The sequence below is a fragment of the Copidosoma floridanum genome, unplaced genomic scaffold (genome assembly GCF_036245765.1).
Source record: "Copidosoma floridanum isolate Cflo_tuat_1 unplaced genomic scaffold, Cflo_Japanese_pri ptg000014l, whole genome shotgun sequence".
NCBI lineage: Eukaryota > Metazoa > Arthropoda > Insecta > Hymenoptera > Encyrtidae > Copidosoma > Copidosoma floridanum.
This window is the reverse complement of record NW_028321891.1, coordinates 2,539,913-2,566,694: the sequence shown is the minus strand read 5'-3', so window position 1 is coordinate 2,566,694 and position 26,782 is coordinate 2,539,913. Positions and strand designations below refer to the sequence as shown.

At 43.2% G+C, this 26,782-nt stretch overlaps 1 protein-coding gene across 2 annotated transcripts in view; it reads left to right on the top strand.

Moving 5' to 3' along the window:
- LOC106638249 (uncharacterized) overlaps nucleotides 1-26,782 on the top strand; it is a 104,920-nt gene that overhangs the window by 68,038 nt on the left and 10,100 nt on the right. For both annotated transcript variants that reach the window (XM_023392789.2, XM_023392788.2), the window contains exons 3-6: nucleotides 17,199-17,345; nucleotides 21,567-21,711; nucleotides 23,902-23,988; nucleotides 24,194-24,320. In XM_023392789.2, the coding sequence (XP_023248557.2) occupies nucleotides 17,199-17,345; nucleotides 21,567-21,711; nucleotides 23,902-23,988; nucleotides 24,194-24,320 (506 nt within the window). The remainder of the gene's footprint in view (nucleotides 1-17,198; nucleotides 17,346-21,566; nucleotides 21,712-23,901; nucleotides 23,989-24,193; nucleotides 24,321-26,782) is intronic.

Here is a 26,782-nt window from a genome sequence, read left to right as displayed (position 1 = left end):
TCAATGAATCGGTAGGTAAAAATTTCTCACAGCAAATAAATCAAGTAAAAACAAGGGTATGTAGAAAGGGAAAAAGGGAAAAAACGCGATATTTTTAATAAAACGTATCGCGCACATTTCCATCCGAGACTCGAGTCATGCTAATGGCGTGCGAGCGAGCCGATAAGCCGATGCCCTTTCTTTTTCTCGTCTCGCTTATTACACGTATACTTATAGCCGTGCACGTTTGTACCGGTGTTAAATATAAAAAAAAGTCCCGTGCGCCGATGCCATGATGTGCATCACCATCGGAAAGCCACATTACATTACAAATACGTATATACACATGAGTAGTCTCACGAATCGCGCGGCGCGGCACAAGGTTACCCACTTACCCAATTTCCGAGAGGAGATTCCCCTCCTCCAGGATACATATGCCGCGCGTCTCTCGCATCTTCTCCCTTCCTTTTCTCTTCTGTATACGTATATGTATTATATATACATTATACTCGCAGATGCTGCTGAATCAACGCCGACGTCGTCGATTATACACATATAGGTATACATACCTTCTCTCTTTTTCTTTCTCTCCAACTATGGGATTTCTTTATTACGATTTCTTCACGAAAGTATCATAGATGCTGTTGTGGTTGCCTGATGTGTATTTCTGCAGATGGTGATGATGATGCCGTCGAGCGAGTAATATATGGTATAAGGAAAAAAAAGCCTATGGTGCAGCCTGTCTGTGTATCTATATACTGTACACTACATTGCGCTTGATTGTGCGAATTTCTCTCGTCACATGGTGCACGCGGAGGATGTAATGTTGTACTCTCTCACGAAATAAACATAATATATACCGCGACGAAGAAGAGCGTGATTTTCACCGCAATTAAAATACGTATACTCGCTCTTTCTTCCTGCACACACACGCGATCACTGCGCCCTGCTTTTCTATTATATGCCTTTTTTTCCGTCAAATCCCCCTTTCTTTCCTTTTCATTTAGCGCACGAGATGTAGGTATATACATACGCTGTTGACAAGTCGCTCATCGTCAAAAAGTGTACATATTATACTTGTACGTATCTCATCCTCGAGGCTAATTAGCCGAGAGATTTTCCCGCGTTCGCAGAGATATAAATATATATCAGAGAGCGAGTGTTAGCATTAGGACGAGCAATTTGATGAAACGAATCGTGTTTTCTCTGGATTAATCGGCGCCGATTTCCGCTCGAAAAGCTGTTTATACGAGGTGGTAGGTATATTTATAAGTGTGTGTACATAATTCGAAAAAACAACCGTAACGAGAGAGACGACACTTTTTCCCGCGATGTATATTTTTGTTGCTGTTATTATAAGGTAAAAAGTCCGAAAACCCAAATGGAGAAACGTGCCTCGAAAAAAGAAAACCTGTAGCCGGTTTGTACATTATACGGGAGGGGAAAAAAAAAGGCAAGTAGTAGCAGTGTACCAGCAGCTTCTCATCTCTCGATCCCAAGGTTAAGTCGCTCATCGAGAAAACCACACTCCCGGCGCTTTTCTCCCCAACCAAGTGTGTTATATACTTATAGGTATGTATACATCCACGCAGCTCGACTCGTTTATCCGACGCGCGACACATGAATGTATACCACGTGCGTTGGCTCTCCTGCACTTGTCCCGCTACATGCTCTCACAATTGATATTTGGCGCACTTTTGTTTGCAACCTTTTGTTTCCAATTTGCCTCCGAGCGTAATTTTTTCTTTCCTCTCTATATAACGATATAATAGGTGATAAGCAAAAAGCGCTCGCTGCTCTCTCGGCGCTGAGGAATTCCGCGCTTTTAACGACTCTCGGGCGGCTGTTGGCTTTCGTAGCACTTGTACCAGTTGGTGTTTGGTTTTCTTGTACGGCTATACCCGGTAGAGTAGGTATACTTACTCAGTGACTGTACACCGTTTGAAATTCTCGCCGATGTTGTGCCTATGTGTACACGTTGTTGGACGCGAGAGCGAGAGATTTCAAAATTCACGCGTTTGCGCGAGTGTGATTAAAGTTGGCGCGCGAAAATCCATAACGCCCCTGCATAAATATATGTGTACGTGAAAAATTGCTATACCTGCAGAGCGAAATAAGCATATATATATATGTACGAGACTGTGCGTGTGCTCTTACTTCTACTTACATTTGATAAGTACATTACAGCTTTTTCAAAATATTGCATACGGGCGATTTCACTATTTCAAAGTTGTATACTTATAAGTTATTTTGAACTATAATGAATATTCACCGTGGAATAGTGGATTTTACTATGTCTACCAAGTTAACGTGTAACGATATATGAATTAGTTGGTTAATTTATTGTTGCTATCACTCGAAATAATGTTTATGGGTTGTACAATTATCTTCATAACGGATCAAAGTCGTTTGTCGGATTAATGATAAAATATTCAGAATTAAAAAATTATATCAACTGGGAGCGAATAAACGATCCTAATTTTTTTACTCCTTCGCGAGTGAACATCTTGTTCACTTAGGCAAGTAGTGAAATCTTCACTATTTCAAATTTAGAGAGATACAGGTGTGAAAAACCAACTACAAGGTATAAGTATGGGTAGGTGTATCGAACAACAATCTTTGTTGCAAAGCGAAAAAAATCCTATATTAAGTATAGGATACACCTCCATGGGGTTTATAGTAAAGCGTGTATCAACAATTTCAGACGTTTGGTTTGGCGAATGAGGATTTCCGGCCGTCGTCGGGGCTGCAGGCGCTTTACCGACCGCAGCTGCTGCAACAGTATATTATACATTACAAGCAAAGATCGGTCCCCGGCGTGTATAATATACTCTCGCTCTTTTATATATACACTCGAATTTCCGTTATTAGAAAGGGGCACAGCGACACACGCGGCCGATCGTATTCTCGCGCGCAATCTCACGGACACCCTGTGTGTGTGTGTGTATGCGCAGTTCGCCCGAGCGAGTAAAACCCAAGGCACGCCAAAGGACGCGGCAAAGAGAGAGAGATAGAGGTAGAGATGCACCGGCAACTTTCGCGGATGATTTTTTTTTTCTTCATCTCTCCTTCGCGGGAGAGACAGAGAGAGGAGGTGACACGCTCCGATAAGTAATGGGCCTCGTTAATGTCGAGGAGGAGCGAGCTGCCTCTCTTCCTTTTCTCCCTCCCGAGTCTCGGGCCTCCGAGAGCCGCGCCGTGCAAAGTTTTCAGAGTCAAGGCAATTACTTCATCTTTGGCGCGATGATGCGGAAAAGAAACAAAAAGTATTTTTAAAAACACTTGCCTCTCGAAACTCATCGTAGCATGAATAAGTTTAATGTGGCATAACGCTTGCAAAATGTTACGAGAGAAAACAACTGCAGATCACTCGCGACCGGGTAGCTTTTACGGGGCATGTGTATACGTAGGAATGAATTTGTGATTCATTGCGATATGAGTATAATGTGATTCTAGGGCCTCGCCTGCAGGTGTAAAATACTTAACATTACGATTTCCTCTTTCTCTCTACTCTTTCCAATCGAGTCATACACGCCTTTTCACTTTGGAGTCCATTTCAAACACGATATAGTCAAATTATCCATCATCTCTCCGAGTACAACTTTAAATTGAGCCGATATAATATGTGCCTTACATAAAGATCAGATAAACGCTAAAGGGTGTGTAATTTATTTTCAATCGGCAAAACAATCGACACAAGCGCACTAGTCGTGTCATCGTAAATTTTCGCGCTCGCTGCTCTTGAAATGACCGCCCCCCATCGACGTACGTACAAATGTTTTTCCCTCCCTCCTCCGGGTAATTTACGAGATCGCGTTCTCTTTGCAAATGCTCTGTACGATAGCGAGCGGGTGCAGAAAACGAAGGATGATTTATACGGAATTACTCACGGGGCGCTTAATGCTCGCCGAGAAGCTTCGGTCTCCCCGGGACACCTTAATTCGAGCCTCGTCCCGAACTACTTTGTACCTTCGTGCACTGCTGTTGGTTGGTTTTTTTTGCCCCACCCCCCTCCTCCCCCGCCGAAAGTTTACTGTATATGTGTCCGAGCATATAACGATGATGGTTTGCGCAACAAGACCACTGTAGCTCTGATTTACGACGTGGCGATCGGTGCTCCCCCCCCCTTCTTTTTGGGTGTTCTCATTGTTGCGAGACGTTGAATTTTTAGTGTAGTCTTTTTTTTTTCTCATCTCCTCGACATAATTACACATACGTAAGGATATACGTTACGGCCCATCGATGCGCATTAAATCTCTCTCTCTCTGCGATGGTTTTCTTTTTTTTCCTCACGCGTCGCACTCAACCTTTACAAGGTATATACACGAGACATAAAATGTTGTACAAGCGAGAGGATTCAAAGTGAGACGTACCCCTACACGTACATATTATATGTGCGCGTGACGTTTACACGTGTAACTGCACTCGAGGGCTCAATTACACATGTATATACGCTCTTGCGCGGAAATTAAAGTTTTACCATACGCGGTATAGTTTGGTTTTTATTGTGCGCAAAAGTAGCCGGAACAAAAAAAAAAAAAAAAAAAAAAAAAAGAATGGAAAAGCAATCAGTGTAGAAAAACCGGGAAACTCGTGGCTCCCCGCGTATTACATGTCCACGTGCAATCGTTAATACAACCGGGCTCGTAAAAGTTTCGAATTACGCCGTGGCAATAACAATATAGGCGGAGAGCGCGCGACGTTGGCGCAACAATATAATACCCGAATTATCATTCCCTATCGGCGCCTCTGGATCTTATCGAGCCCCGACCCGATATTATTCCGTAACGCGGAATTGTATACGCGCCGAGATTTGCATCTTGTTTTTTTTTTTTTGTTTCACGTGACAGAGCACACGCCATAATTTTATGTATTCCTTGCGATTTGGGAGTAACGACGCCGAGCGATGAAAGCAGACTTTTATACGTATATAGGTACACACTGTGGTGGCGAGACCATTACCCGTACCTTTTTCCGTAATGGCCCGCTGATGAATATTATCGTCGATCGAAAAGTCGGATCGTTTATAAATGAGCACGCGAGGGGGGAGAAAAGAAAAGTTATCTTTTTTTTTTCTACGTGCAACTCGAGAAAATCTGTGGGTATAATGTGTGTGTGTGTGTGTGTACCTAAGTATGCGGATATATTTCGGATGTTGAATCAGAAGCGATCCTTTCTCTTTTTCTCGGGGTATATACTTACTTGTTTGGGGACCTGCAAGAATATCTTTTACAGTGAGTCAAGCAAACATTATGACGAAGGTGAGAGGACGAGTGCAAGGGGGATGAAATCGGGCACTGAAAACGAGGTTCGTTGGATATATTATATGGATTATTGTTTCATCCGTGGTTCAAGTGCTCTGCTACACGTTTATTTACAATAATATTTTAATGTTTAGAACATTAGTTTTTGTTTGTAAGTATAGTGATTTTTACTGTTTGTACAATAAAAATTCCTGACCGGAATGGTAAAAATTAGGTTGTTTAAAGTAACTAGTCCCTAGACGGTAAAATGACACCAGATTACCATTCCAGCACAGTAATTTGTATTATATTTTTCTCCCAGTGTAGGTTTAAAAAAATTTATTTGTTTACGGTGCTTCCGGCACTTTTTTTCCTTATTCAAGCAGTTACATAAACAATCCTCCTTCATTTTGGACGAAATGAGATTTACAGTACCCCTAAAAAACCATATACGCAAGAGTTCATCGTTCGCAAAACTATACTAAAAAGTCAAGCGTTATACATATACTTGGGCACTGTTTGGAGGTGAAGTCATACCCATACGGCGTATAGGAAATGCGTTTAAGCAAAAAAGGTAATACTTGGGATTTTTGGTGATTCATGGTTTTCGGGCGTGATATTCACCAACGCCATTGAACATTACTCACCGTCAATTGCACGTGCACCGTAAAAACTCCACCGATTTATAGGCGCAAGTTTCGCGCGCACGCAGAGCCGTATTTTTTTTTTATTCGGCTCACCGCGTGACTGGCGTGTTTTCGTTCTGACTGTCACCTCCTCCTCCTTTTACCTCCAAAAACCCTCAAGAGAGAACACGTACAGGTACACATGAGTGTATACCCAATACCCGCCGTGGCGAGAAAATCGGTAAAAAGCAGTTTTCGCCATGGCGCCATATGTGTACCACGTACACACCGCGATCGAACCGAGACAGAGGCGAATTGGCCGGACGTCACGCTGTATTTTTTTTTTACGAAAAAAAAAAAAAAAAAAAAAAACACGCGAGGGAGAAAGAAAGAAAGACTCTCCTCTCGCATGGGTCGATTTTTCGGGCCCCCGGGAATTTTTACGATCGGACGTCTGAGCGGCGCACCGCACGCCAAACGCGCGATTTAAATTGTTCCCGGACGCCTGCAGCCACCTCGTCGCTCCGTTCCCTGTATATGCATTTACACGCGTGTGCATATATACGTCCCGACCCGTCGCTCCGGATTAAAAAATTTCCGACCTCTCGGATGTTTAACTCGACGGCGGGGAGGTGCGAGGAGTCGAAAATGTGATCGGCGAGCAGAAAAGGAAAAAAAAAAAATCCAACGAGACACGCCCGGGGAATTTATTTACTGCGCCGATACGACGTGATGCATGGACTCTGGCACAAAAAGGGTGGATTTTTTTTTTGATATCGGACATCGCGTTACAAAAACCAACGTCCGGATCGGAGGAGCTTCTCGTTACAGTACAAGCAGCAAAGGGATACCGAACAAGTCAACAATGATCAGTGAAAGCAGCGCTTCGTCGTCGTTGGCCTTTACCGATTTTATACGTACTTTCTGCACCGTAATTGCTCTTGCAATTTTTTGCCCTCGAAAATCGGAGCGCCAGTCCTACGTGTATACATATACTATCTTCTGTGGATTATAATACAGTATACGCGTAAAAAGACCTTTCGGTGTACTTTACTGCGGCTCTCTCGAGCTATGTATAAATCGGTTTTATCGCCGACCGGTTATGGTCGTTGCTGCTGTGTCTTACAGCCACTTCATCTAATCTATGTACGGATACGTGCCGTTTGTCGCGGAGAAAAATGATAAGTATATACGCGACGGCCGGAATAATAACTCGTGCATGTTGATATTTTTCGAGGGTTATACAATAGCCGATTTTATTGTTCGTTGGCGAGACGTAGCGACGCGTGTTAACCCACAAAAGGTACATAAGTTTCACTCGGCTAATTGCGCGTGCAGTTTAGATCTATCGGGAAGAGAGTCGATTAAAGGCGTATACCTTACGGGGGAGAGAAAAAAATTTATTTGTTAATAACTCGTCCAGTGAAACTTGGCTTTCTTCGGACGTCTTGTCGCAAACGACAGACTGCACGCGCCTCGGCGTGGAGAAATCTTCCGTGCCGTGTGCGTTTGATTTGAGCATTTTTTTTTTTTTTTTTTACATTATATGCCATGCACACAAGTAGGTTTATTTTGTAGCCGATTACCCAAACGATGGGTAGTTTTTGTGTCCTGCAGTCGCGTTTAATCATCGTCACAGGACATAAACGCATAAGTGCTTCGTATTGACGCGTGTACTTTATGGCCCGCCGTAAAAAGGTATAAGGTATCGGAATTTTTCACGCTCGATCGAGAAATTGTTTATTTCTCTTTTATGGCGTAAGATTTACGCGACAGTTTACACGTTTTTGAAGCGTAATTTATCGCGTCCCCAAATCAAGTGTTATGTACCTTGATTTAATGCTTTTTTTTTTTTTTTTTTTTTTTTTCAAGCGGTGAACAAAAAAACTGCTGCCACTATCAAAGTTTTTTGTTCTTATCGAATTTGAGCGTGTGCAGGTAATAACGATCAGTTCACCGCGAGCCGTTATGCTTGCGCAAGACATTCGTAAAAACACCTTTTTTACGAGAGCGTAATTGACTCGTCGAGTGCGGTAACGCGGAATTAGAATGCACCACCGATAAACACATTTGAGTGACTATACAATACGTAACCAAAGCAGTCGACTGACCCGCATTTGGTCAAAGTTTACTTTACACCTGAATCCGATCGAACAATAACATTACAACACGTGGAAAGACCGCACGTACGATTGAAACAACGAAAATAGTTTTCATTCGTAATTTTTCCGAATCCAGAAAATATAAATAATTGTTTGATTGCTAAAAAAAGGGGGTTGCACATTGATTTCAGAGTCACGTGCAAAATCAAAGAGCTACCCACACACGAGAATCCAGTGTTCTGTACATTATGTACATGTATAAAGCACAATTTCCTGGTGCAGTGAAAGCTGTTTCCCAATTATAACACCGATGTCTTGTTCACGTGTGTGTAAGTGTGCCTGTAAGATTATTTTACAGCTGCCCAGCGGGAAACGACGGCACTGCTATTAATTTCGATATCGAGAGCTCCGAAATGAAAAATAAGCGTGGCTTTTGCCCGGATAACACCCGAGAGCGCGGGAACTCGTGATTTGCGAGGGGATATCGGATGAAAGCAGGAGGAATAAAACACTCGTACTTGCCCAAGGTCGGGAGGGATCCTCCACCTTTTTTTTTTTTTTTTTTTTTTTTTTGTGCAAACTGGAATACACAGTAGTGGCGTTTGTAGGAGTGCGTGCGAAAATATGCCGCGGAGTATAGGTAAGTCAGTCGCGTTTTCACCTTCTCAATTCGCTTTCGGAGCTACACCTCCTGGGAGTAAAATGCGCGTATAGCTCTCGCTTTTCCTCTGGTTGGTGCATTGTTGCGGCGAGTGGGTGTATCGGTACACTGCAAATGTATACAATTGCCCTACAAAAATGGGAATATCTCCGATAACCTTCATTTCACGCGGTGCATTTTAAGTGGCGCGTGTCTATTTGACAGGTCTGGCCTTTCTGTTGCACGAAAGTGCACGCGTGCACGACCTAATATACGCTCAAACTAGACTTTAATTGTCGAGATAGAGAGAGAGAGCCTATTGCCGACTGTTGCAGTGCTCGGGGGAGGTCGAGGAAATTCCGTTTGTTGGCTGTGCACGTACCTAATGATTTTTTATAATTTTTCGCGACTGTACTCTAACGAGGTCGGAGGATAATGTCACAGGTGCGCTCTGAAAGAGAATCGCGTGTGGGAAAGTCGCGTCGATCCCACTTTTTTTCCCTCCTCGGGCTTAATTGACGTGAAATGTTTGTTACTCTAGTGTGATGAACATTACCCGACTAATGCTAGCGAGTGACATTTATACCGTGACTTTTATTGCCTTTTGGGAATGTGTCCTCTTATGTTTAAGGTAGTGTCTTCGCATTAGTATACGTCTGTTAGAGCTTACTATTATATGTTTGACATTTTATACACACTCATTGACAGAAACCTTTTAAACGAAATTTCAGTACCCTGTATTTTGCAAAAATCGTTACACTATACGTAAAATAAACATTTGAACTATCCATTGAACGAACTTTGTTCTATTATTGTTTGTAAAAATATTAACTTCTGCATTAAAGTATAATAGTTACTTTGTACATGGATTTGATTGAAGTTTTTTTTTTTTCAATCATCACATTAGCGCTCATAAGTCCTGAGGCACGTTGGGAAAATAAAAGTGCAAACGCAAGTCAACGACAGACCTATATGCGTATTCCGGAAGCGTAGCTGGCGTAAAAAAAAAAGTAATGTATACGGATTACGAAATCAATCACCAAAACCAGCACGCCCGTGTGATCCTAACGAGCCGAGCGCGCGCTCCGGAGAGTTTAATCGTATATATTTGTTTCACCTGCGCTCGAGTTCGAATCGCCAACTCACCGAGAATAATAGAAAATAAATCAACAACTCGAGAAAAGCCGTACCATGCGTGTACGCGCGTCGCGTCTCAGTTTCCCAACCAACCGCGTAAATCTCGCCGATGGGAGAAAGAAGCTGGTAAGGGGGGAAAAAAAAAAATCAACCGTGCAGGGATAGGGTAATACCCTACGTATATATGTACAGAGTTTGCCACCGATGTACACCGCAACAATATCAAGATTAGTACATAGTGCGTATATGCTATAACGTCGTACACACATAGTGCGAGGAAAGAATAGCTCGGGATCTTTCGCAACACGAGGAAGCTATACCCGTACACGAGTAGGGAGGTATCGTGCGAATTTTCGGCTGTTCGCATTATACGTGCGATGTCTACGGGATGAAGAGAAGAAAAAAAAAATGGGGCCGCGCAATCGAGAGCCAATTGTGTGCACTTGCACACACTTCCTTCTCTCATTTTTCTTTTTTTTTTTTTACGAACACGTGCTCTACTGTTACGTCGAGCTTCTTTTTTCTGATACATATACCTAATACGAGTACACACACGGCACTTGGAGTCCAATGTAATATGGGGCAGCGGTAGCGGGCAATCAAGCGTCTATATACATTTTCTTTCGATCGTCGTTTGGTTCTATATACGGAAAAAAAAGTACGAGCACTTTGGGTTTTCTTTTTCCGGGCATTGTATGTGTACCCATATGTACTCGAGCAATTCATGGAGTTGCAAAAAATGTCGTATAGCCGATTGCGCAATACATCGGGGGAATTTCTCGATTTGTTTTTTTTTTTTCTATCAAGATTCCCCGGAGGAAGCGTCACATCTGTTTTTTCCCTCGTCGAAGATGCCAATGCCGTGACGTCTTGTTATTTCAGTGCTGCGAGTGTGTTACGTGTGTCTGAGAAAATTTCGGTGATATAATATTATGTCCTAGCGATTCGTCCCGTGTGGATTATACACTTGTAAAGTAACCAAACGAGGGAGCAGAGCAAAGTAGGATTAACATGTATATACACAATTAACCTGTTTCTCTCGAGCTCGCAGAGCGGAAAGGACATCTTTAATGTCCTAATACTTCGTGCACAGTTCCGATTCCATCAGTTGCTCATTTTGGAAGAGAATAAAGGCCATTATTTACGTATTTCTCGTGTTTTTTTTAAAGCGTATTAAATAGCTATTAAGCCTCCTGGTGTGTGCTCATACGTGCCTGCCGCCCTGTACCGGTTGCCGTCACCGAAAAGAGAGGGATGGGGTACTGCATCCCTTTTTGGACCTCTATCATTTCACACACTAGTGGATCTTTCGAATAGTTTTTGGCCAAATGAACGCTTTAGTTGCTCCGTACCTACAGTGTTTGTTTGTGCGGGCGGGGATAGCTCAATTTTTCGAGAAACGATTTTTTTTTTCCCCTGTAGGTCTAGACTCGGGTCGTTGGAGAAACGATTAGGTGAGTCCTCAAATTGTTGGGCGCTTATATTGATACCCGTCAATTGATCACCTCGAATCGACACTCGACAAAGCAATGATGATACAAAATGTTGTTCTCGTCATCGCGCGAAAACAATATTAAATATACACCTGAAACGGCACGTACATCGCAATTAATGTTATATATATATATACAGAAATCGGGGAGTAAACAACGCGCGCTGAATTACACACGTAAATATTTCGACGTTGAGTTACAACACACTCTCGTGCAGTATAAGTACACAATATACTTATACTCGTACTCTCCTAAATTCCATCGTGTCGACGACCTTACCGTTACTTCCAGCACTTGCCTCCTTCTTCGAGTACTTGTATATATATTACTTACACGCAGGTACGTATATATGTATATATATGTTTAAAATCCTGTACCACAAACGCGCGGGAGAAAGAGAGAAGGAGACAAAGTGATGGTATAGTAGGTATATATATAGGAAGCGCGAGTGTAGCGATCCGATATCCGATATTATCGCTACGACACACACCGAAACGGCAAAGCTGCCGATCGGCTGTGTGACGTAAGCGGCCTCTTGATTTGTGTGTACATATACATATATACACATAACATTCGGAGTTCCGAAGTAGGTGTGATATTCCGATGTCTGTAAACGTTCGTGAGAAAAATGTCCGAGATTATATGGGTACACGGTGCATTCGGTGCTCCTGTATGTATGTAATATATATATATGTATGGTGTAACTTTCTAAATTCTATACGGATCAGCCGGTGGATGCCGGCAATTACAGCCGATAGACGTGATTGACGAGATACGGCAGGTGGAGAAGGTCGCTTTGGTATACCCTACACGTGTATACAAATATGTATATATATATACACATCACTGCTGCCAAAGAGGAAGAGTAAGAAAGGGGATTAACAGGGTCTGAATTATAGGCTCATTGTACTCTCCCCCCTCCTCCTCCTCCTCCTCAGTAGTGAAACGAAGCATAGGCTAATCGTCGCGACACCGTTTATTCCTCCATCGAAGCTTGTGTCCCGCCACCCAATATATACATGTATTGTGCACAATAAAGTTTAATTGTGATTTGTTGGGTGCACTTACCTTATTTTTTTTTTAAGTATATATATACTGATGATGATTCGGTTTCGTTCGAGAATTGTAATTTCGTTATCGCGTGTTGGATGTGAGCTACCCTATCCATATCGATCATGATAAAAGTACACAATATACATAGGAAGATATTGCTCGGATAACCAACACTTACACTCTTAGAAATATCCGAGATAAAAATTGAGCGTGTGCAGGGACCGTATAGAAATTCGATCGTATAGGTATGGTTGTTGGTATATTGGTGTACGTGTATTATCAGGGAGCTCTCTCCGAGAATTTTAAAGCGATCGAGTTCAATTTGCGCGCGATAAATCCTTAGCTGGATGAGCTCGTGTGTGTCGGTGTTTGAAAAAATTAATTGAAAAAGCACACACACACGGACCATAATAGTATATGTACACAATGCGCGTCGTGTATGAACTCAAGTGGCGCACAATGGGGACTTTGCGGCGCTGCTCGATGCAATCGGATAATATCAACGCGGAGAGTCCACTTCTTCGTCATCGCTGTCCTCGTCGTTGGCCAGAAAGATTTTTTTTTTCCGCAGCCTCGACACCAGCTCCACTGCCCATATATATATGCTTTCCCACGCTCCGCTGATCGAAAATGGTTCGAAGAAAGCCTTCCCCACCCCCCTTTGGCTTATTAAAATTACAAATGAGTAAAAGCTCCTCCGTGAAAAACGAGCTCTCCCTTATCCGGGAAAGTCATCCACTGCGAATCGGTGTTGCACTCGCGTCGTCAAAACACACGCGAGCAATCGATCAAAGGAAGGCCAGTGGGAGAGACCCTTACCTATATACAAAAGCAACAACTGACCAGTCCCACGCGGACGGACTTTCTAAGTGTATTTATAGCACACGGGGAACACCCATTCTTTGATGGATCGCTATGGCTCGCGGACAAGTGGAGGATAAATACCCACCCGATGCACTTGTAGTTATCGATAGAGCTGAAAACGCAACTCGACTCCCTTGATCGCGAGCCGCCCCCCATAGAGAGATCATCGAGTTTGAAAAAAAACGGGTGATAAAAATATAAATGCGACACCGGTATATGGGCCTAGTGGGGTCGTTTTTCAATTGTATTTCTCTGGCTGGCGTTCGCTGGCGTATTGATTTCAAGGAAACACGCGGACGCGTCGCCGATGATTGGCGCGCCAGGCCGCAATCACTTGCTTCGTGACATATATATATTTGTCCATCATCGGATATACACATGTATGTATATACAGCGAGTCTCCCTTGAATAATCGTCGCGAGCCAGTATAACGATCCGACAATCAACGGGAGTATTATACGATTGCCAAGTGGTTTTGATTTCCTCGCGCGCGCGCGTTCGATTTTATATGAGTTTATTGAAGTGGTTCAGATCATTGGACTCGCTTCGTGCGCGTTTTTATTTTTTTTTTTACGTACGCGCGTAGATGTGGCTATACCATAGCGATTAGTGATTGGATGAATATGTTCTTTCGGTCGATACAATGGTGATTCGACTACTTTTTGCCAATGGTACAATGATATTGTTGTACAAGTTGTCGACGTGAAGGCGCCGTATATACATGCAGTTTCGGCTTTCTTGTTATCACTGAGCGGCCCAATTCTTTGAATCAAAGAAAATTTCTTTACCCTCATTCCGTTAAATATTTTCTTATGAGTAAAAAAATGTAAGTTAATTAAAAATAATATTTAATTAAATTAAAATTTTCTTTTTTTAATTACGAATTTCTCATTTGGTTGTACGAAAGATTTTTTTGGATCGACTAAATTTGTTTTAATTAAAAGAAAATATTTAATGGAATGAGGGTAAAGAAATTTTCTTTAATTCAAAGAATTGGGTTGCTCAGTGATAGTAAGAATAAACCTTCATCTCGAGGTTTACTGATAAAGGTTACCGATGTATCGAAATAAATATTAAAATTAAACAAAAATGATGATGCCAGTCACTCGGCTTTCGCCGATTTTTCACTTCCTCGATGAAACGATCATGTACCACATAAAAGTGATTATGTGATTGGTGACATGTATATATATATATATATGGGTTTGTGCTCTCGCCACTATATACGATATACGCGTAATATGCACGCACGACCGTATATATATAACTTGTCTGTTCGTCCCGGTAAAGCCATCACGCGCTGACGTATACTATATAACTACGCGTTATGCGCGATGATCGGCAAATTTTCGTTTTCGATTGTGCAACCCATCACCTCTGGATGTATTGCAACCCGTGTTCCTTGATGTACCTCCGCTGATGGAATCACTACTGAAAGGCGTTCGGGATCATCGGTAGGATCGCCATTAAAAAAACTCTCCACCGAATCGTGTGTGTATATTACATTCTCATCTGCGCGATTGCGTGAATATTAGGTATATATACGTATAGAAACCCGCGTGTATTTGCCAAATTGCTTTCAGGTGCGACAGGGGACTACTGCCGATGTATATGTATAAGTGTGGCAAAGAGAGCAGCTCTTGAGAAAAAAATACCGATCGCCCGCTCGTTTCTTTTTCCCATCGCCCGATGAAACGCCAATGGGGACGGGCTTACGCGCAGAGAGTCTTTTGGAAGAAAGGCGCGCAAGCAAATTGGTACTTGCAGTGAGTCGTTGTGTAGATACTGCATGGATGGAGGAAAAAAAAGGGGTGGAGATTTAGATGAGGCGTTTCGGCGAGAGGGTCCTTGATTAGCAGCGAAAAGTATCGAGCATCGCCGGCTGTCGTTCTCGTTCGACTTTGCGTAACTTTTGCAGGGGAAGGTGGGCTACCGTTGCGCAACTCGACTCTGATGCCGTTTCTTATTTCATGCACGCAGTACATGCAGGAGGAGGAGCACCGCTCATTCATTCCCGCTCTCGTGTACGTGGGCGTATACGTGCTCGTGAAAAAACAAAAACCTTCCTCTTCGTTCGTCTTTTTCTTTTTTTTTCGCACTGATCTTACATACAATCGCTCGTTTTTTTTAAATTATTTTTTTTTGTCCGCAGTAGCTGACACTTTTTATTTTTTTTAATTTTCATGATCCCATTGAAACGAGAGTGTATGAAACTACAGTAAGCGGTAGCGGTACTGTTTCGCGCGAGCGCGCTGTCAAGAATCCAAGCCGAGGACACCGATGGATGACAAAAGGGTTATATAGCCCCGGTCGTAATTTCTTTTGGTCAAAAACCAATCGGGCGCTCAATACGAGTGAACGCGTGCAGAGCTTGCGATGATTTTTTTTTTTTTTTTTCATTTCGCGCCAAAGTCCTCTTCTTTTCCTCGATGAATGATAAATCACGCGCGCTTCTATGCTCATATATAAACACGTAGGTGCCAACCTACTGTTTCGCGCTCACCATCAAAGAGAGAGAGAGCCTTTGGTCCCGCGGAATAAAAATTGCCGGCGGCGCTTGTTGTGGCTCGCCCACATGTGCCGGCTTCAAAGGGAACGATCCTTCCGTGTCAGCACTGGCATATTTCATTTCCTCTGCTATACACCGCGGCTCTCAACACCACAACGAGCCTCTTTCCTCACTCGCCGCGTCGAGTTGAATTTTCCTTATTTCCCGATCCCTGCACCCCCCCCCCCCACTTCCTCCGTTCGAGGAAAAAGATATTGCGTAGAAAGTTCTTCTAATTGTCCTCCGATGAATAATGAAAAAGAAATGTGTGTAATTTACTGCTGGACAGTGCAGGTATATATATATCATACACCGCGAGGACTTTCTAACGAAATGAAGCCTTTGACTCGGATGATTTAATGAGATGGGGCTGTGGTACATGTATGTTTAGCTCTCGTGTGTACATAATATGCGTTTAACGCTAAACATTGGGCTTGGAAGAAAAAAAAAAAAAAAACTCCGATCCGCTTAATAAATTAGCTCTTTCGGTATTTAATTGGTGTAATATTACAATAGATATACAGGTACCCGCTCTTTTAATGAGATTTTGGAAAGTGTTTTCTTGCGTTTAGCCATGTTCTCAAGTCTGCACCATAGTACTCGTGCTCCCTCCGCGTGTATACATGCCTTTCATTTATTCCGCCGTAAATGCCACGTACCTACGGCTTGGTATACCTATACTGCTGTGATGTACATCTAGATATATACGCGTAGGAATACTGCAGAGAGAGAGAGAGGCCATCAGATTCTCATCCGACGTGCGGGCTGCTGTTACAGACAGCTTTTTCTTACGGACGACGCTCCGTTGTCTCGTTCATATATATATACTTAGCCGCACGTCATATATGGCCTGTATATAACTTACGTCGTGCGATAACGAGACCGTGCTCTTACAGGAGTCTGTCTCAGCTGCATGGGGTCGTATTAATTAATGCATCCCAGGTTTTTCGGATTGCTCTTTTTTTTTCGGTGAATGCAACTTTTGTTATAGACATCCTTCTTATGATTATCAAAACTGAAGAATTAGCTGTAGATATATGTATGTATACCGAGAGCCCGTTATGTGCACCAGTGTATATGAATGATAATCATTACGTGATATCGATACGGATGAGAGCACCTTTATTATTACTTATGGATTAAAGTAGTCTATCCGAGATTGAGGATATTTTGTTGTTACAAGTTATTATCTGTTTGACGAGCGCGTCATCTAAAGATGCGCGTTTGTTTAACATTTGTGCCTCGTGGTCGGACGGAAAGAGCTAAATAAATATTTACAACTGAACAATGATAAATTCGTCGATTTTGATCTCCACCTCATTGTTATTTTATTTTTTCCACTCAACCCTTGAACCCCTTTTTTCAAACGTTATTTAGCTGCTCATTCGGAGCAAAGAGGGTATATATTTTCAAATTTGAAATTCATAAGAATAACGATCAGCTCGTCAGAATGAGTTGTGTGACTCGATTACAAAATATGTAGTAGCTCATGGATATCGTTTGTCTGTTGCAGAGCGAGAGAGGAAAGACCCTCCTCTGCCATGGTCCTCACCGTGACGGAGGACACTCCCGCGGACATGTTGGCCGGAAGCATGGAGCTGCTCGTGCAAATACCTCGCGACCAGTACCTCCAGACGCACAGGGTGACCGTCCAACGCAGGTAAGAAAACCGTTTTCTTTATTTTTTTTTTTTTTCTTTTTATTGAAAAATCATCCCAACCACAAGTATAGCCCATGCTCATTGAACATTTGTAATCAAACCCCCGTGTCGACAAAATCTCTTCCTTTTAGAGAAAACACCCGTAGCATCCCTATATATGCTCATTAATTTACCGTGGATATCGCTGTGTAGTGACGTACACGCTCGCGGGCAGAAAGCGACTGTTCGGGTCACATGCGGCCGATGAGCTTTTAAGATATTATATCCTCCGCATCAACGTAAGTGTAGGAAGAGAGGAAAAGTAGAAGCTACACCCATATCTCATCCATCTGTGGGTATAGCTTAGAGAGGAGGAGGTGGAAAAGGGACGCGCTTGCACGCGCAGTTCCGCGTGACGACCAAGACGCCGATGAAGCCCCTATATGTATATATATGTCTCCCTATGGACTTATTACGCGCCGCGGGAACGAAAATTTAATTGATATGCAGGGAGGCCGCGGCTGCGATACCGGAATGTTGTACTAATCTTGCTACGCGCTCCCGCTTGCGTTACATCTTTTTTTTTTTTTTTTTGTAATTAAATGCCATCGATTCCAATCTCCCGACAGCATCAGCGTCCATTACCCTTTTCCCCTATGAATAATTAACAAGCTCTTACTGCGCTGCTTGCAATTAACATTTTTAGTGTTATTGTGCTCATACAGTGCTGCTGTACTGTTGTCGATATATCGAAGGGCGCATAGAGATCGAGTGGGAGGAATAATCGAAAGTTTGAAAAATCTATGCTCCTTGGAGCCGTTTGTTCGCCAAACATGCGTGCACATATGTATACTTTCGAGAGGCACGTATTGAAATCCCGCCTCATTATGTTAGTTGTACTTTCTCTCTTGTAAATTTTTTCGGACGATTTTACTATAATACTCGTATAATTGCACCGATCGCGCTCACTTTTACCGCGCAATCGATAGTTGGACACGATAAGGCTCAGCGGCAGAGCAAAGTTGTAGATGCGATAGAGTTTTTATTAATAATTTTTTTTTTTTTCGGGATAAAATTACATGCATCCCCGAGAGAACAAACGAGTAATTTTTTTACCCTCGGGAGAAACTCAATTTGTTTATTGCGAGGCAGCTTTTTCCCTCCCGCCGATCGATCGATCTTGACCGCGAGAAGCGCAAAAGGAAAAAAATCGGCGACCGATCGAGACCCCAAAAAAATTGATTGCCCGCGCACAACTTTCTACACACGAACGTGGCGCCTCGTGGCGGTGATTGGCGAGCGCGTCGGGTGAAATTTGCCAAGAGTGTGTTAGGCACCTGTAGACCCACACACCCGCAGCGCGAGATCGATCGGCCTTTTTTTTTTTTCTCTTCGCTCGAAGGACGATGAGCTTTTTCAGCCCGGCACGTCGGAGCCGCGATTTTCGCCACGAGCCACGAGTGTTTCTCCTCGGCTCGGGTTGATCTATTCGCGCGTCGAACACCGGAATTATCGCCTCTAATTTGTTTTCTCGTTACTTCTCCAAGAGTTAATGGATGTGTACGTATACGTATAGAAATTCGCGACGATTGAGCCATACGTCTCTGTCGGAAGAATTCGGAGCTCGTAGTTTTTACAATGTAATATTAAATATATTCTGGGGGGAAACAAAATAATCATCGTCTTAATAATGTTGGTTGTTTCCTCCGAGTTGACTGAAACTCTCATGCAAATCGGGATGAAAAAACGCGCTTTAATTAACATGATTGCCTTCTCCTCGTGTTGCTCAGCCCTTGTGATCGTGAAACCAAGCGCACTACAATTGGCTGGTTAATTTGATAGTAAAGAAACGCGTGTACAAGACAACAGTACCCAATGATTAAGTTTGCGTGATTCCTCAATTTGCGCAAAAAAAAAAAAATACACGCATGAAAATGCAACAGGGCACTGGCCTTCGATGATTCGTAACACATAAGTGTACCTTTCTCCCTCTTCGGGTGGAATGGAGTCCAGTGAAGAGCATGACGTTTTTCGCCGCGGAATTTTCTCCCGCGCGCCGGTTCGCTGCATCAGGGCGCGAGCGAGGAAATGGAACACGGTACGGCCGTTCCCTTATTTTCTTGGTGTGTTTCTTGGAAGCAACGCAAAGGAAGCTGGAGTTTAGCGTTACCGTTTCGATGTTTCCGCGCCATCACTGACGGGCCCTCAAAAGTAGCAGTCGGTATAGCAGTTGTTACAATAATTATCGGCGTTTCAAATATGTACCTTTGCCTATTTCGTGGCCTTTTTCATGATTATAACCGCAAATGCATGGCGAAAAAAGGAGTCGAAAACAAAGATATTACCATAAGGAACTGCATGTACAACCACGCGATGACTGAACTCAAATCACTCTCAAAAATATGGGAATAGATGAATCTGGATCCTTCAATAGTTATGACTGTTTTTTTTTTTCTTTTCTAGTATATTAGTGACGCATCAATTAATTTTGAAAAGGTATCGAAATCGGTAATAGACATTGAATTGAAGTCAGCGTGAATTTTCCAAGCATTGATTTGATCTAAAATAAAACGTCCATTATTTTGTCGAGCCCCTTTTTTGTTATCCTTCGTCTTTCGAATGCACGGAGTTTATAAGTATCCAAAAATTTGTGCTCGACAGTATTTTTCCTCGCACGCGATACGTAAGCACAGCACTCATGCCACGCTCATAAGAGCAAAAAAGATCTCTCCACTTTTGCGCCTTACGTACAATCGTCACATTAAACGAAGCGAGAATCTACTCGGTGGAGGTGATGTATCAGGAAGAAAGACGCGAAATGGTGTTTCCGCCATGTCGGAAGTCGATATTATAATAAATACTCGCGTGCAACTCTGCCTCGAAGCGGAGAAACGCAATTCCCTTTCTATACGTGTTAGACATCGCACGTAGCCCCGAGAAATCGAAGCGATTCTTTTGTTCATGGGTTATTGGAATTTTAACGAGATCACGTGTCTTTTGTGCTCAGACTCGAGATAATGTGCATTGTACGTCGTAAGTATAATGTATGTTAATCAACGCGATGGAAAGTTAATTATATTTTTGTCCCTCTTATTTTCGAGTATAGTTCCGCGTTTATTCAGACATTTTGTAAAAAAAAAAAGGTCCATTGTAGCGCTGGTATACCTTGTTGTTGTTTCATTTATTTAAAAAAAAAAAATAGCAAGAAATAATATTCAATCAAAAAAAAAATCAAACACTACGACGTACAATAAGTATGCACGCTTTAACGATCAAATCTACACATATATATACATATATTTTTTTTTTTCGGCAATCGTTACGGTGTGTAGGAATAAAGTCACGCAAAAACAAATACCCATAGAGTAGAAAATGTATACTTTATTATAAATATAAAAATATGTATATTACCATGGATTTCTTGTGGAAACCGACAAATTACACATAGGTACCACTACGTAATATCTGCCTGTCACATCCGCGTAATGAAAACAATGGACCGATCGAAATAAACCCTCCGCACAACTCACGCGCGTTTGTCCTTCTGCCGTGCAACATTGCGGCTATACGAGCATATATTTGTGGCTTGTACTTACTTATCTCTTTGTTGTACAAAGTACGAACGCGTGAGCGCCCGGTTAATATAGTCGGGGCCGGGCTATTTAGAAACCCGAGCCTCCGCACCGATTGTCGTTGTTGATGCATGAAACACAGCGAGTACTCATACGACTGCATATATTGTACGGGGAGGAGGCACGTGGGAGTACGCGTAAGCCACCGTCGGATGCAGCTCGCGCTCGATATATATATATATATATATATATATATATATATATATATATATATATATATATACATACATACATGTATAGGTGCTGACGAAAGGGGTATAATATAATATACCTTCGTTAAATTCCACGCAGTCCAGAGGTATATACGTGTAAGAGAGTAGGGACATTTTTCTTTTAGCCATTAAACGCTTTACTCGCAAATTACATAATAATCCCAGCTCGGGTACTCCATCCCTCTTACCTAAATATATATGTATATATGTAGGGTAGGGAGGAAAGGCAAGTTTTCCTGGGGGACAAGAAACATCGGCATGCATCACAACACGCTGTAATTATTGAAGTACCCGTACAACCAAAAGAGATGAAAGGAAGAAAAATATAATCGCGTTTCTTCTCTAACGTTGTGCGATGCGCTTGGATATCACGTATACACGTGTTCTTGTTCTTCCAGCACACCGATGATGGACCTTCTCGTGCAGATAGCCACCGCGCACAAATTGGCGGCCTCGAGCTACACCCTCCAGGCGATCGGCGAACGGGGACTCGTACTGCCTCATCAGCCCAACACACCGATCGGCGCCCTCGACGCCCTACAGGTGAGCTGTGTCCTTTACGAGCTTCACTACAACATACAACCATCCGTCCATCCATTATACGTATATTTATGTACACCCATGCAAATACAGGGATTGTTTTTTATTTTGCACCCACGGTGTAAAATATTTGCATCGATATATTCTATATATTTTTATGTACTATATACACAGACTTTTGCGTTTGTTGTCCATATGATATGCGCGCTTTGACGAGAAGTATTTAAATACCACTTCCTGCACCCAACCTTGAAAAGCTCGAGCCCAAGCCAGCGAGCGGATGATAAAGCTCCCCCCCCCCGTAATCGCGAGCCGATCGTTTATCTCTTCAAAGCCCTTTAGAGCCGCGTGCATTCCTACCATCCGCCGAGACCCGGAAAAGCTCCTCCTCGCGTATCCCCGGCCATCACTCACGTCACCGAGGAATCCGTTTATTACTCGGCCCAACCACTTGGAGCGCGATGGCTATCCGCGGAGTGACAGCCCCGAGGACTATGGCTGGTGTGTCGCGGCGTAAAACTCACCTGTATACCGTAGGAGAGGGACGACACGCCTCGCATCGTCGTGGATAAGATCGAGAGATTGCGCTCGCAGCGGCCGGGGATACTATAGGGAGTGCATAATATACGCGGCGTGTGTCGTGCTCGAGCACTTTTTTCATGTAGCGCGTATATGTATATATACTTACCGTTGGAGGCTTTTTTCATCCGGACGAGTCGCGAATTAAATTCGCCGATGAACGTCTCAGTTGGCGCGGACGAGCGCGTACACGTATATTATAGGTTTGCAAAGCTAGTAAGTATAGCTCCCGATTTTTTGTCGCCTCCTTTGCGTCGTACAAGTAGTCTTTGGTGAAAGCTCGCGTATTCATACAAGAATAAGCAACACCGGACATACAGACAGAAGTTTCGTTGTGGAAAATCAAATTACCCGTGGCTGAAGAAAGCGGAGACTCTGAAACTCTCCGGGATACAATAATTCTTTTTATTTCACGAGTCTCTCGTTTCCCGGGAGTTTTCGCGGTAAATAACTCAAAGCTTCCTTTCCGCGAAGCAGCTCGTAACGTACATGCGTATGTGAATAAAAGAAGATAATGACAGTGCCGCTTTGTTAGTATATACGACCCAGCATCATGGAGCGGTGGTGGGGTCGGAGATGGGTGCGTTGCATCCTCTGGTGCTCGAGAGATCACGACTCGCGCGACTTTCGCCGCAACCGTCCGACACACGGGGAGCGATTAATTTTCGGAGCCTCGACGCCGAAACGGATAATCAATTAATCCGGAGCAATGACGCTACGGTATATCATATACGATTGGGAGGAGAAGAAACAAAATCACTTCAGCCCACTTTAATCCTTCGGAAAAAAAAAATTTGTGTCTCTCCCTCTCTCTGTTGGAAGCCCAATGACTCTCCAAATGCGTTCGGCCGATTTCGCACGCCACGGGAGGGACAGTCATGTACTGTGCTTGCGCGAGCCGTTATGTTGGTTGATAATGATTCGCGAAGCCGATGACGAGTGCTCTGATTAAGGCGAAAATTCTTTTTATGCTCCCCTTGTGACAATGTTGAATCTCCATATCATTTAGTGGCGAGGGTTTTTAAAAATTACTATTTTTTTTACCTTGATATTTAACGTTTTGAAAGTATGGTGTTACACCAAAATTGCACACCATGGGTATACACGAGTTTTAGTTTCGGCTTTTTACCATATGACAAATTATTAAATTAATTTTCAAAAGATACAATCAAACAAAGTTTTTTTATGTAGAGCTTTGAAAATCCTGATTTATTAAAAAAAAAAAAAAAAAAAAAAAATTATCAACCATAGCAATTGCTGGACAATCGTAAGAATGAATAAAATAAATTTACAATTCTCAAGGGAAAAGGTATTAAGGCGATTTTTTAGAGTAAAAAAACGTGACTAGACTAGGGGATGGGAAATTCTGCGTAACTGGTCGAGAAAAACATTACGAGGAACCAATCATCTTTATGTCAAGTAAAAGAGGCGTGTAGGGTAACGATGGGCCGACCATTAAACGTTACAAAGCCGTATATCGGGACCTCTATGGAGTATAAAGACGATGGAAACAGAGGAAAAGATGAAAATTGGCTAGAGATTGCATACTTTCAAATTTCCAATTTTATCTGACAAAAGTACTAATGATGCATCCAACCGTTTACTATGTTGCAGGTGAAATTGCTACCGAAGCAAGGCACTTTTCTTTCGCGCAAGAACCGACAGCCCAATCAACCCTTCGAAACGACTTTCAGATTACAGGTAAGCTATTCGAACTCCTCCGACGCACTACGTTTCTCATTTGGCATTTTTCTAAATGATCTGCGCACACTTGCATTACGAAACGAACTGCTCATCAAAACTCTGATTCAAAATTAAATTAACAATATTTTTCTTCTTATATTTCGGGTCAGAGTTTTGCGTAAGTTGATGATAAGAAATAAAATAAAAAATGCAATTGTTTCAGGTGCATCTGCCGAGGAATCAGCTGTACGTGTCGCGAGTGAGCCCAAAAACGAACCTGGGTGAGATCCTGGACGAAGTGTGTCGCGAGAAAAATCTGGACCGGAACAAGTACGAGCTTCGACATCCAGGTGAGAAATCGCGCGTATCATCAACAACCACAACCACTCCTCTCCCCACGCGCTCCGGGCTAACTGCATCTTACCGATCATTATTACCGATCGCGCGCACAAAAGGCCTTTCTCTTCCCCTCACTCCACCCAGATTTGTTTAATTCTTTGTTTTGCCGACATGAATATTCAATCCGACCGATTCTCCGGTGCATCGCCACATACTCAAGTAGCAACAGCAACAAAAACACTGGCCGGTAAATCATCACACGCGCTCGTGGCGTTGTAAATATTTTACGTCGAGTTGGGGAGAGCCGACGCGCTTGATTTAAGTAAACAGGTGTGTAATTAGAAATCTCTCTTTCTCTCGCGCCCCGTTTCCTCGGCTCGCGTGACCATACGTGCCTCGATTGAATTACACACGTATATGCATGTATATATATGTATGCGCTTTTAAATGATAAACAAGAGGAGGAAGCCGATCTTGTGCACCGGCGCACGGAGAAATCGGTATACCTCCGTCCAGTTGTTGGAAAACGTTGCAAAACAAATCAACGGAGTGTTTTTTCTCAGGGATAAATCAAATCGGTTCGGACATAATCGAGACGTGTTACCGTAAATCAAAGCCGAAACTGTCTTTTGGATGGATCGACGCGTGTGGCGTGGAAAAAAAGCGGACAAACCCGATCTATTCGTCGAAAATGCTAATATCCGAAAAACGTCAAATTAGCCGTTTACAGAAGGGGGGAGGGGGCAAAAAATATACACGTCCCACGAGTTGCGCAGCAGAAGCCCGAGAAATCTACCCATGCGGCCGGCTCCGTGACATTCCGATCGATTGGTTTTTCCGAAAAAGGCAAGAGGACTTTTGTGAGGGGAAAAAAAAGGTGTTCTCCCGCGGATCTATATGTGTAGAGGCGAGAGTTTTGCAAGCGCCGCGCATAGCCGCGGTGCTGCAACGACTTCGCCCCGATTTTTTTTTTTTTATGCTGTTACACCTATATATATGTACAGTAAATGTAAAGAGTATATTGGGCACGCGATGCGAGTTCTCGAGTTTTAAATAAACGATGCGATGTTGCTTTGTATGTACATATGATGTGTGCCGAGATGATTGATGATTGATTGGTTGATGCTCTATAAGGTCCATATCTCCCCTGTCCGCGTATCAATTTCGAAATCCGTAGTGTAGAGGATATTCGACGAAACGAATGGACAAAAAAAAGTAGCCGTTCGATCCGCTGCAGGGATCCAGACGCGAAATTTCGTTGCTTATTATTGCGCCAAGCCATGCATTGCATATACTTACACGGCAGACTCTCTCCATAAATCTTAAAAACTTCCCAACCGCAGGAGTGTATATACACGGCGTGTACACATAATACCTTACGGTTCGCGTAATGCAAGTATACACACATACACGGACAACCTTGTGTTGCGCCATTCGAGACACACGCACACACGTATATATTCGCGCTAATTAGAGCCGAGGGGAAAAGGCTCTAATTGAGGATCCTTGCACGCGCGCGATGGAGATTAGATTCCTCCGGTTGCGGAAACGCCTTGCAATGAAGGACTGACGGATGGATCGCTCTGGTTTATTGTTTGATAATCAACGGAGACGCCCGGGTCTGTTCTTGTTTTAATAGGCCCATTCGACCCTCATGCAGATCCTGAATTTCGAGCTATTTTCGTTGTCTCAACCAAATCCCGCACTCGCTTGGAAAAAAGAAAAAAAAAAAAAAAAAAGGAACAAAATTTGCATCGCTTAATTGACTCTCGATTTAAAATTCGAATCCGCGTCCCCGTCTGTCTCCGACTCGAGGGGGGAGGGAAGAAAAAAAAAATTGACATTCCGTACGGGCATATACATAAATATACACGAGCGGGAAAAAGCGCCGGCCGGCCGGCTGAAAACTCACCGGGAGAGCGCGCAGCGATAGCATCTCGCGGAAAACTTTGCCTCCTCGCGCGCACTCCCATCGGACGCTTATTATGCCATCGGCATTGGCTCGAGATTTACTTGTACGCGCAGGGTATATTCGTGTGCAAGCGACAGTAGTCGGCGGCGCGTGTAAAAATGAGAGAAAGGCATGCACTGCTGCGATCCCCGTGCATATGTATATATATATATTGTATCCATCTCGCATATATACATACACCGACTCTGCAGCTATTACGTTGGTTGTTTATTACGTGGCTCGTTACACCGAACTTCTTTTCTCATCGGTTGGCGGGGAAATTTTTTAATGGCTCATTACGCGCGTGTGATGATTATTAACAATGTTTATTGAAAAAATCCCAACAACGACAATCTACGTGCACCCTGTGCACGAGATTAGCCGATGCTCGCGCTCCCATCACCATCATCGCGGGTATTTATATACACTCGCCGGTAAATCTTGCAAACTATGCGGTCGCGATGCTTATATAGGAGGGCGCGCGGTGGGGCTTCGCGAAGCCCTGCGTCGCGACGGCAGCCC